The 12,710-nt window shown below is 39.9% G+C and overlaps 1 protein-coding gene across 2 annotated transcripts in view; it reads right to left on the minus strand.

The window, feature by feature from the left end:
• SGSM1 (small G protein signaling modulator 1) overlaps positions 1–12,710 on the minus strand; it is a 351,523-nt gene that overhangs the window by 38,709 nt on the left and 300,104 nt on the right. For both annotated transcript variants that reach the window (XM_073629552.1, XM_073629541.1), the window contains 5 exons: positions 10,649–10,831; positions 10,410–10,481; positions 7,673–8,269; positions 6,194–6,318; positions 1,759–1,841 (listed from right to left, as the gene is read on the minus strand). In XM_073629552.1, coding sequence (XP_073485653.1) covers positions 1,759–1,841; positions 6,194–6,318; positions 7,673–8,269; positions 10,410–10,481; positions 10,649–10,831 — 1,060 coding nt within the window. The remainder of the gene's footprint in view (positions 1–1,758; positions 1,842–6,193; positions 6,319–7,672; positions 8,270–10,409; positions 10,482–10,648; positions 10,832–12,710) is intronic.

The following is a 12,710-nucleotide window of genomic DNA, read 5'->3' on the forward strand; positions in this document are numbered from 1 at the left end:
ATGAGAACTTTCTTCCCTCAGCCAGAACAATGAAGATGGGTCATGGATGGGTCTTTCAGCGTGACAATGACCCAAAACATACCGCCAAGGCAACAAAGGAGTGGCTCAAGAAGAAGTACATTAAGATCATGGAGTAGCCTAGCCAGTCTCCAGACCTTAGTACTATAGAAAATTTATGGAGGGAGCTGAAACTTCGAGTTGCCAAGCGACGGCCAAGAAACCTTAATGATTTAGAGAAGATCTGTAACCACGATTAGACCAAAATCCCTCTTGAGATTTGTGCAAACCTGGTCACTAACTACAAGAAATGTCTTACCTCTGTGCTTGCTTGGGCATCAAATACTTAGTTTACTCTCTGAACTGCAACTCAATTTAGAACATTTGTATCATGTTTTTTCTGGATTTTTGGTTGATATTCTATTTCTATCATTTAAAATACACCTATGATAAAAAATTATAGACCCTTAATTTCTTTGTTAGTGGGCAAAATTACAAAATCTGCAGGGGATCAAATAATTATTTTCCGCACTATATGTGTTTTTGTTGTATGTACAGTGTTTGTACTGTTTTCTAACTTGCGAAATCCAATAAACAGAATTTTCCAAAAAGCTGACCTCCGGGCACATAAAATTTAATTGAACACTTTCACTGTCAGGTCCATATGCTGTACAGACCTACAAAAGTGCCTGCAGGTGGCCAGGTCCGTTTCTCCCACTTCTCTCTCTGATATAAGCTCATGGTCACCATAAACTTATAGCAGAATTGTTCAGCAGACTCTGCTGAACAATTGTATAACTCTGATCAGTGGATTACAACCCGCTGATCAGTTATTAACCTCAAATGTGACCATGTGATCAGCGGTCACATGATCGCTCAGTTTCGAGCCGGTGGGGGACAGCTGCAGCATCAGACCAATGCTACAGTAGGTAGGTTGTTAGTATTCTTGCACTTCTTTAAGTTTTGGAAACATGGAGAATAACAAGGTACCACTGTGGCTGCGCCAGAGTCCATCTTTATTGAACCATATAGGCCTTAGTACTGAATGGCTTTGCAAACACAAAAGGTGTTTGTGCATGCCCAAATATTTACCATGGCCATCTAGACAGCAACATTTAAGCTCCTGCAATACAATGTTGGCATCTGGCCCATCACATATCACATTATGATTTTGGCACATTGTTGCTCTCTGCACTACAGAAGCTGTGCAGCATAACACACAACAGAGACTGTTAAAAGACAACAGTTAAAGTGTATGTAGACCCTAAATCTATGTTTCAGTGTGTTTGGCATCATGTCTCACTAAATACACAATTCAATTGACAAAAAATATTTTTTTCGTCAATTGCTTGCAAAGTTTCCTGCCTTGAAATACTGCAAATAACAGCACTTCCTGTTCCACGATGACAATGCTAAGCCATGGTCTCCCAAATAGCTGCGTTGTCTGAGTGCTATGCACGCTTCTTTAGTTGGCCATTGATCTGTTGCAAGCCTCATGCAGACCTGATGGGCAACCTGATAGGCAGTCCAACAGCATTACTTTGAGTAGGACTCTCAGAGCCGTTACCCCTAATATTTGACAGTTCATGCTCAGTCAAATGCCTTAGCTTATACTGAAAGCATATGCTGCTCCCTCAGTGTGCATACCAATATGACATAACAGCCTAATAATTGTTTACATTACTTCTAATTTTGGGTCCCTTTTTTCAATGCTGTAATGCACTACTTTTAATTTTAAGGAAGATAAAGAATGTATCATACCATCATCTAGTATTACCAAGAGTGGAGCCAGCAGATCACACATCCCTTGCACATATCCAATCTCAATGTGCTGCCACACATAGCTGAGAACAAAAAGATCAAAAACAAGGATAACATTAGAAGGACAACTGGCAAACAGTAAAATACTCAACAAGGTATTGACTTACTAAATTATCAATGTTCATCAAGCCTGCATTTACCTTAAATATCCAGTTAGGTGCATGGAAACAACTATTTTTTAGGCACCTAGGCACCTATATAGCACTGTTAATTTACGCAGCGCTTTACATTTACAGGTGTGGTCTTCTACTGCTGTAGCCCATCTGCTTCAAGGTTTAATGTGTTGTGCGTTCAGCGATGATATTCTGCATACCTTAGTTATAACAAGTGGTTATTTGAGTTACTGTTGCCTATCATCTCGAACCAGTCTGTCCATTCTCCTCTGACATTAACAAGGCATTTTCATCCACACAACTGCCACTCACTGGATATTTTCTCTTTATCAGACCATTTTCTGTAAACCCCAGAGATGGTTGTGTGTGAAAATCCCAGTAGATCAGCAGTTTTTGAAATACTCAGACCAGCCCATCTGGCACCAACAACCATGCCACGTTCAAATTCAATTAAATCCCTTTTCATCCCCATTCTGATGCTTAGTTTTAACTTCAGCAAGTGGTCTTCACCACGTCTAGATGCGTAAATGCATTGAGCTGCTGACATGTGATTGGCTGATTAGCAATTTGTGTTACCAAGCAATTGAACAGGTGTACCTAATAAAGTGTCCGGTGAGTGTATATTGTGCATTCACATCAGTCCCATTAGGAGCTTACAATCTAAGGTTCTAAGTCACATTCACCCATACTAGGGTCAATTTAGACAGAAGCCAATTAGCCTACCAGATTTTCTTTGGAGCGTGAGAGGAAACCAGAGTCCCGTACTTGGGATTCAAACCAACGACCCTAATGCTACTAGGCAGAAGTGCTAACCAAAAAGGATCCTTTCTTAAATTAGCCTCTAAATGTACATAGACACATACATTTACCTTTTTTTTATTTTACCTATATGAACCTAGTTTAATAATAAAAAAACAGAATTCAAATCAAAGTATGAAACTGCTCCTAGAAACCAAACATCACTTTCTAAAGCCTATCTGTTATACCCCTCTATTATGTTCTTACTATCATCTTATTTTTAGGTACTAAGATAATGACATTGTATTGACAAGGCATTGATATTGTTTTGTGATCATGATTCTTTACTGTCATTGGGGATTTTTAACCCTGTACTTAATAATGTTAAAATAACAACTAAGTATATAATTACACCAATCATGGGTGAAATTATCAAAATGTGAGAAAAAGGATTGCCTTAAAGCAGTAGTAAAGTCCTCTTTATGACTTGTACCTACAGGTAAGCCTATAATAAGGTTTACATGTAAGTACAATGAATATCTCCCAAACATGTACCGTTTAGGAGATATTCACATTTGTAAAGGCCGAATACATCAATGGCGCAGACGCACTGGTATACTAGTATATGCCGTCCATTGAGTGCGCTGTGCTCGCGGCTGTGACTCTCACACGCATGCACGGGAGTTATGGCATTTCAGCCCGGAAGGAAGACCAGGTGAAGATGAAAGAGGTGCAGTGCACCACTGGAGTGATTTGTTTTTAGGTAAGTCTGTCACAATGTGCTAGTATGCAGTGCATACTAGCACATTATAACTTAAACTGCCCGGGAGCCCAATTTTTTTTGTTATTGGTGTTTACTACCGCTTTAATGTTGGCCTCCACCCTCCGCTGACATAAGGAGAGGGCTTTAAAGTGGAAGGAAAAGCTTGTTTTTTAAGAATCATCCACAGTCAGTTAAGCAATGTAAGTTCATTTGTATGTATTAAATTATTTAAAGCTGTGTGTTTGTACCTTCCTTCCTTTATGAGGCATTGTGGTCTTGTGACAGCAATGCCTCTCTGTTCATGCTAGAAGGGTGATTGGTGGGTGTCTCTCTTTCGGCCTAGGGACATGTAGGAAGTGATGTGCCTGCTCCTCTGTAGCTGCATCACATTCCTGTCTAGCACTCTCGTGAATAAGAATGATTGTGCATCCTCACTCATGAAAACAATGTAAATATTTGCCAGCACACCGCAGATCTTCAAACGAAGTCTAAAAGGTTTTTTATTTAGGAGAGGTCACATCATAGCAAAAGAGTGCAATGTTTCCAAGCTGCGCAGGACCCCTTCATCAGGCATGTGATCACTGGATTACATCTGTGTAAGCTATGGAGCAATGATATTACTCCTTAGACTTCTTTCAGGTGTCTGTTATTTGGAAATGCATTTCGGGCAGGGGCAGGCTGACCATTCAGACATTCTGGCACTGCCTGAGGGCCAGGGGCCAGTATGGAGCCCCACAAGAGGCTCCACACCTAATACAGGGGCAGTATACTAGGTGACACATGTCCCATCCCAGGCTCTGCGTTCGGAGAGGGAAGGATGTCCGATGCAGGGACCAGCCAGTGATGTGTTATGCAGAGGGATGGGCTCTGGGTGAAGGGTGGGGTTATTACCATTCATGGACTGACATGTACTGTACAATAAGAGCTGTCCAACCATAGAGAGGCAGGCTCTGATCCGATGTACAGAGACAGGCTGGATGTGAATTGGCCTTCAGCAGCTGCTCTGATCCCTGGGGATTTGGACACAAAACCCTACCCTGCTGGAACCCCAACCTCTCACCCTGCAATGGCACGGCTGTCCCTGGGGCTACAGGAGGGATGAGGTGCCTCGGTACCTGGGGAGAGAACGAGGGACACTCCGGTCTGATAGATGACAGCCACTGACAGCTCACAAGTAAGAACTTCTCCAGGGCTCCAAACTACAAACCTCTGTGAGAGGACACCCCATCTCTGTGTCGTGATCTCTACAGGAGGTAGGGGGAATCTTTGTTTGGGGGGGTCTGCAGAGGAATGATGCAAGATCTGCTTGCAGAGGGGATCCACATATGGATAATTCACTAATCTCTATGCTGGAGGGGTCTGTATAGGAATGATATGGGATCTCCTCTAGGAATGAGATGGGATCCCTTTGCTGGAGGATCTCCGAAGCAATGCTTTGGGAATCACTTTTTAGGATATCTCTATAGGAAAAATGTGGGGTCGCTTTCTAGGGGATTTGTATAAGATGATATGGAATCTCTTTGCAGGGGAAACTATAAAGCAATGATCTGGGGATCTTTTTTTAGGATATTTCTATAGGAAGGATGTGGGGTTTCTCTGCAGGGGATCTGTATAGGAAAGATGTGGGAATATCTTTGCTGGAGGGTCTGGATCATCTGGGGATCTCTTTCTTGTAATATCTCTATAGGAATGATGTGAGGATCTCTTTGCTGGGGGGGGGGGGGGATCTGTATAGGAGTGATCTGGGGATCTTTGTTAGGATATATCTATAGGAAGGATGTGGTATCTCTTTGCAGGGGATCTGTATAGGAACGATGTGGGATCCCTCCCTTTAGAATGTAAGCTCTACGAGCAGGGCCCCCCTGTACCTTTTGTATTGAACTGTACTATAATTGTGTTGTCCCCCTTATACATTGTAAAGCGCTGCGTAAACTGTTGGCGCTATATAAATCGTGAATAATAATAATAATCTCTTTAGGAATGATAGCAGGACCTCTTTGCAGAGGAAGCTATAAAGGAATGATATGGGGATCTTTTTTATTATATCTCTATAGCCATGATGTTGGATCTCTTTGCAGGGGATCTCTTACAGGAATGATGTGGGGATCTCTTTGCTGGAGGATCTCTATTGCAATGATCTGGGGATCTTTTTGTAGGATATATCTAAAGGAATGATGCGAGGACCTCTATAAGAATGATGGGGAACCTTTTTACAGGGTGACTCCATAGGAATTATATTGACAATATGGTGTTTTTATGCCAGAACAGATTACTTGGAGTGCAAAATACATACTGGCCCCCGCCCACATTATGAGGGTCTGTTGCATTAGTCTTTCATTTCATTAGGGTAATTGGTTTATTATTTTGCTATAGCTTTGTAAATTTGAATACACAACAGTTTGTCACATTGAAAAGACCTAGATGTGTTTTATTTTGTGTTCTTTTAAAATCTGCAAAGTAATTTTCCCCAAATATTATTTTTGTTCCCAATTTACTCTGTTGTGTTCATTTTTTTATTACTGTATCCTATGATTTACTCAGGACATTTTTTTTGCTACATTTTGTAAAGGACCATCGCTGTACTTTCTTTAATGTAAGTTTATTTTTCTTTATTTTGCTACCTTATTAAACAATACTCAAATAATACTCAATCATTCTGCAAGGTCTCTAAAAATCCCCTAAACACTCATGCTTTTCTGTTGCAGTTCAGTTACCACGTTTTAAAACTTTGCATGATACAGTGTTAGTAGATAATGGGTACCTGCACATAACATTTCGAAGCTTCTCTAGATTGATAGGAGTGAAATACCAATAGTTGCGATCACACCTTTGAACATCTTTCTCGATACGGTGCAAGTTAATTGTGTACAAATCCAGCACTTCTTGCTAAATGAAATTGTTGGACAAAAAAGAAAGACAAATCAGTGGAAAGAATTTGAGGTAAAAGTTGCAGAATATAAATGCATATCACTTCAGAGAAAGTTAAGCACTCATGCAGATGGATCCAGAAAGAAAAGTTTTAGGTTTTTTATCACACTTCTTTTTACTTCTTAGCTTCGTTTTAGTTTTTCTATATGAGGTTTCAAGGGGCCCCATTTTTTTTTCTCAGCTCTGCCACTATATAAAATTTTAGGGTCAGATCTGATATGACATTTGGATACTGCCCATGCCTAGAAGCATTAATTTAAAAAAGGGATCTGTCTGAAATTAGATATAGATTAAGTGAAATCAGAGTCCAGTATATCACACATGTATGAAAAAAATCCAAACATATAATTAGATATTGTAAAGGTAAATCATTTTGTCTAGGATTCTTAAAAAATGTTCCCTCCCTTGTCCTCCTACCTATGATACCCACCCTGTGTAAAAAAATCTATATATTTACCATTTTTTAGATTCACGTGATTCTGAAGCTTTGGCTCCCCTGTGTCATGAAACGCTGAACAGCTCCCACAGCCCAGCTATTGCCAGAGATCCCTCCTCTCCCCTGCAGCTGCTGCTCACTGACACAGAGAAGCTGGAGCAGCAAGATCACGTGACCAGACCAAAGTGCAAAGTGGACTGAAAAAAATGGTAAGTGTACAGATCTTTTTATACAGGCTAGACAGGATAGGTAGAATGGGGGGGACATTTTTTTTCCACTATAACAAGACAAGTCTTAGATCAGAGACAGAAGGCTGTTGAAGTTGTCTCTAAAAAGAAAAATTTACATTTTTAAAAATGTATCTCTTATTTTATTCATAGGTTTATTTATGTACTTATTTATGATTTATCAATCTGTATTATTTAAATTAGTAAAACTGCCAGACGTGAGTGCTGCTTGCAGCCAAATCTGCCCGCTGTGGATTCGCTGCTGTGGAGGCCTGGGGCCTTATGGGATAGCCTGCTGAATTTTCAAGTTCAAGCCTACCTGAATTGTAATAAATAAATCTAAATAATGGCATATTATACAATGATACCATCTCCAGAAATTAGGTCCTAAAATATCAAATTAATTGCATCTAACCGTTTATGACAATTCCTTTTTTTAACTTTATTATACCAACTAACTTGGAACTAGACATTATCCTTAAGTAAAATAATTTGGGGTATAAATGTGGTCATGTGTTGAATCAGAACAAATAACCTTACGCTTTTTATCTTTAAGCTTCTAATGCTGAACCCTGTGTGCATACTTATCTAAAATGTATCACAAGACATGAGGGAGAAGAGTTGGGCATGCTAATTGCAAGATACATACAGAATATGTTACTCCGGTGGAAGAGACTGGGGACACTTCAGACACAGTCTTGTCAATGACAACCAATGAATCATGTTGTGGATACAGACTTTCCATCTCTGGCTCTTCTGATAAATTATCCTCGCTTCCCACCAAACTTTCTTTCTCAGCTTCACTGTCTGGCCAAGCTTCCACAACAGAAAGCATTGCAGTTTCCTTATCAGGCAAAATGTCCTCTGTACTTTCAGCAATTGATAAAAAGTCATCCAAGCTTTCGTTGGCTGTAGTTTCTGTGTCTAAACTGTCCTGAACAACAAGTTCCTCTTCGACTCTTTTGCCATCAAGCATACTATCCAAGCTAGACTGTTTTTTTCCACCTGTTCCTCCAGGTTTCATAGGCAGATAAAGTGCATTTTTGCTGGTATCCGTTGATGCATTCTCATCTGTACTTAAGCTATGCTCTGAATAACCAGAAGTGATAGAGAAGTTTCTGGAAGATGGGTGACCTGAATCTGGAGAGCATGTCCCATTAGGTACTGTTCCATTAGGTATTTTTGAGGGTTTACTCTCCTCGCTTCTTGTGTCTAACTGATCAGCCTCTTCCACTGATTCAAAAACCTAAGCAGTGAAATTGCCTTTAGATTAATTGAGAATTAAGAGGCAGAAAAGTTAAGACAAGAGCAATATTCCTTAGAAAACAGAACTTCAGCAGAGTTGACAGAATATGATTTAACATAACAGTTATGGCAAAATCCACGTGAAATAATTTTACACTGTATGTAAAGCAAAAACATTTTTTAAGTCTTGGGATTAGGAAAGGGGCAAAACCACAGTAAAGTTTTTAATCCTGTCTGTGTTCCCCGCTAGGGAGATTTACCCTCTATTTCTTCAGGTGACAATTGTAAAGACAGAAAGTAGTGGGTAACAAAAATATTAGAGCTGACATCAGAACAAGAGGTGCTGGTAAATCTTCCAATGGGGGGCACCTGTTCTATCTAATAGGTAAACTCCCCTCATTTTGTAGAGATTTCCTCTCATTTTCTGTTGCGTCTCCAATAGAAAGTGAAATCTTCGTAATGGACAGTAAAAATAAAGCTGGCCATACATGGTTTATTTTTTCTTTCGGCCTGAAAAACTGAAATGTTTCCCTTCATTCACTCATTTGAGGTGGATGGGTGAATCCACCCAGTCGCTCTATTGTTTTTTGACAGAATACACAGCTGTCAGAACACAAAGATCAGCGCTGCAGCCACGGATCGAGTGGCATTTATCCGACAGGGTGTTTGAACAGAAGCCGATTGCTAGATCGGATTCCTTTCAACTTGGTGGCCATAAATAGAACGAAATTCAGCCAATCCTTGCTGAACCGGCCAAACTTTGATCCATCTATGGCCACCCTAAGCCATCAGGGCTTTTAAACCTCCTCTTTTCAATCCTAAAGAATAAACGTTTTAGCCGTACATATACTTTAACTAATACGGCCAGACCTGTATGTAAGTGTGGTTGCCCAATGGTCTCTCAATCCAAATCCAATTAAAAAGCCATGTACTTTCTTGGAATGACTTGGAAATTGAACTACATAAAAGCTCAAGAAAAGAAGCATCATAAAGCTTTTTTAAAGACTGCATGGAAAGTAAAACAGAACATGGCTATTTTACAATGCCAGATTCTTTTTAGTTACCTTTACATTGCACAGACTTGGTGGAATACAAATGTATTATTACATTAGGGAATCAATGGAAGATATTTAACATGTAATCCTATAAGCTTTCCAGCAATATGAATTACAATTACTATAAAACTTGTAAATGCAGCGCTGCATTTATATATTTTTCTTTACTTTGTTACACAGTTCACTACACTGTTGATGCTGGCTGCTAAATTATTGCTTTTTGTTTTTTTTGTCATTAGTAGCGCAACTTTTTTTAATATATTTATTGTTTGCACTATAAAACTTGGCCCAAAGATGCCCTGTGAAATAAAGCTGTTCTACACTTTACAATGATACTCAAAAACCCTTTCACTTGTGGGCTGATTGAAAATGGTTAATGCCATCCAAACTGAACTCTATATAATTCCCTTTGCTGTAATAAATGGCTGTGAAGTTGCCTACTTCCATTGGCATCAACCTGTGATAGAAAGGAGTTTAATCTTTTGTCCTGATTCAATAAAATCTTCATAAAGTGTTATCACTCACCAAGGGTTAAGCTGGCCATACATGGATAGAAATTCGTCAGGTTCAGCAGGGACCGGACAAATTTTGATCCATGGATGGGCACTGTGGTTGTACAGAAGTAAATCTACTGACTTCTTTACAACCACTCAGTCAGATTTTCCTAGTTCGATCAGTGTTGCAGGCTTTGGTCGGCAGCACTGACCAGTGTATTATGATGGCGGGGAAGTATTCCGCTGTCAGAATATAATAGCTCAGTGGGAATGGTTCCCCCATCCACATCGAGCATGTGGAGTGGGCAATCCTGACAGTTTTTTTTTTTCATTCAACCCTTTGGTTGGGCTGCTTTAGTCACAATACTAAAAGCAGGTGTTGGTTTAAAAAAATTGCAGCCTTCATAAGCTAAGGTCAGAATAAAAGGGAGTATCTCCATTTCAATTAGAAACTACCATAAAGTAAGTTGTAGTTTATTATGCACATTGCAAGTGCCGAGGTTGTAAATCCCTGTTCTTTTTTTTTTTTTTGCTAGCGAATAGGTTTGATATGATTCAAGATTCAACATTTGCACATTGCATGCATTTTCACCTGTGTACTTGAGCTGGAGTCACTTTGTAGGTGTGCATGGTTTTGTCTGTCTGAACTGCAACTTTGGGAAGACTGGAAAACAAGTCAAACAACATTTCAGCTTAAATGAAAGGAAAAATACTAAAAAAAACTATAACTGTGAAAAGCACTAGGAAAGAAACAAATTAAAATAAATAAAACAGCAGAAAATAAGCGATTTTAATAAACAAGCACAAATCGCTTGTGCCTTTTCTGCTGACCTCATTGCTGACTGTGGAGTCTCTATGCATCATCCTTTGAATCTGGATATCTATACTGGCTCCAGAAGAACATTTCAACAAAGCAGCTGCATGGGACTCCTTCTCCCTCTGTCGCACGATAGCCTCACAGCCCAGCCACTCTGCCATAGTTTGTTCATAGCAAGTACGGATTTGCTCATCTACCTATGGCAGAGACAAATTAAGAATGCTTAACTGGAACCAGTTCTTAAGAGCAACATGTCAAAATTAATGTGAAACACAATACACCCGAACATACCACAGGGAGGTCCATGAGGAGGTACTCCTATTTCTAGTGCAAAGACAATTCAACAGCAAGTAAACTATTTCATTTGTGAGTACTATGTGACATAAAGTATAATGTAATTTATGAAATCTTGTGCCTGCCATTACTGAGCTCCCTGTGAAAATATAAGGTCAACAAGTCCAAAACAACTACCATAAAATTCATGCTATACGTGTTAGTGTGAATTTTTTGACAAAGATATAGTACTGGAGGGTTTTTGATGTTGGTCTCTCCTTCCATGTGAATAATGAACACTATTTACTTATGCACTTCCCAAAAGAGTATGTACAAAAAAAATAAAAAACAGGGCTATAGGAATAGGCCAGAGAATTGCTAGACCCAGGCACCTGTTTGTTGCAGTTCCCATGAAGCCCCACTAGAACACTGAAAAAATGCAATCCTGATGAGGCTGATATCTTGTCTCAACAGCCAACTGCAGTAGAATTATAACTCTAGTGGCTAGTGTACAAATCTCAATGCTTAAAGCGGTATTACACCCAAAATCAAAAAATGTAATATATTGCAGCTTACCAATCATATGTGGTGGCTGCATTAGTTTTCTTTTTTTAGGCTTTTTCCTTTTGGGATAAAAGTTTTACATACATAAATAAAAACTGATCATGATCAATTTAAACACCCCTACCAGTTTTAAATAGTTTGAATCAGAACTGTAAACTGATACATCTTGAAGAGAGCTTCTTTTGAAAAACAACAGACTTACTGACTGGGTCACCAAATGAAAATAGAAGAAAGTCTAAAAAAAGAAAACTAATGCAGCCATCACGTCTATGAAATTGTAAGCTGCAATATAATAATGGTTGCTTTTGGGTTTAAAGTGTTACTAAACCCACAACAATAAAATCAGTCTGTATATGCAGTAAAGCATGCTTGTTATACTCACTGTGGAACCTAAAGGGTTAATCCTGCTTATTATGTACAAAGGCTGTTTGATCCTGTCTTCTCTGATCCTCCCCTTCTTCCATAGTCCCCAATCCATCTCCTGATAAGACAGAGCCTTGGATGCACTCTGCACATACTCCGTTCGATTTGTATTGCTAGAGAGTTTTTTTTGGGAGGATGCATGTGATTGGCACAGGGCCAATTAGCACTGTCCAGACAGAGGGTCAGGGGTCATATAGCCTCATAGGACAGTCAGAGGAGAATGAAAACTCCTTCTACAAGCTTTAACCAGTGCTCGGCCGGACACTGATAGAAGTCACAAGACTGCTATATAATGCTGATTATAAAAAGGTATTTAGCAGTTTATATTTACTTAAATAATTGCATTTCCATGTTCTGTGTACTGTGGAAGACCAGATATAATGAATGAAGGGCCCTGGGTTTAGTAACACTTTAATACTCCTTTAACATAATAACAGCATATTAACCACTTAACAACCAGCCCATAGCCAAACGACGGCTACAGGGCGGTTCGATAACTCTGGGAGGGCGTACTATGACATCCTCCCAGAATCGCGTCCCCCCTGGGGTGCGCACATGGGAGCATCCGTGACCGGCGGGCATCATGGATCATGGTAAAGGGCCGCTAACAGCGGCCCTTTACCAAGTGATCGCTCCGATGTAAACAAACCGGCGTGATATCCAGTTCCTCTCTCCCCTCTCTGTCCAGTGTGAGCGGAGAGGGGAGAGATTGGATGCAACAGCGCTGTGGGCCGGATGTGTAGTGCCCACAGCGCTGCTCAGTGACAAATCCAGCCATCCATCCCTCTGTATAAGCCATCCACACTCAGCCATCCC

Source organism: Aquarana catesbeiana, linkage group LG01, assembly GCF_042186555.1.
Source record: "Aquarana catesbeiana isolate 2022-GZ linkage group LG01, ASM4218655v1, whole genome shotgun sequence".
NCBI classification, from domain to species: Eukaryota; Metazoa; Chordata; class Amphibia; order Anura; family Ranidae; genus Aquarana; species Aquarana catesbeiana.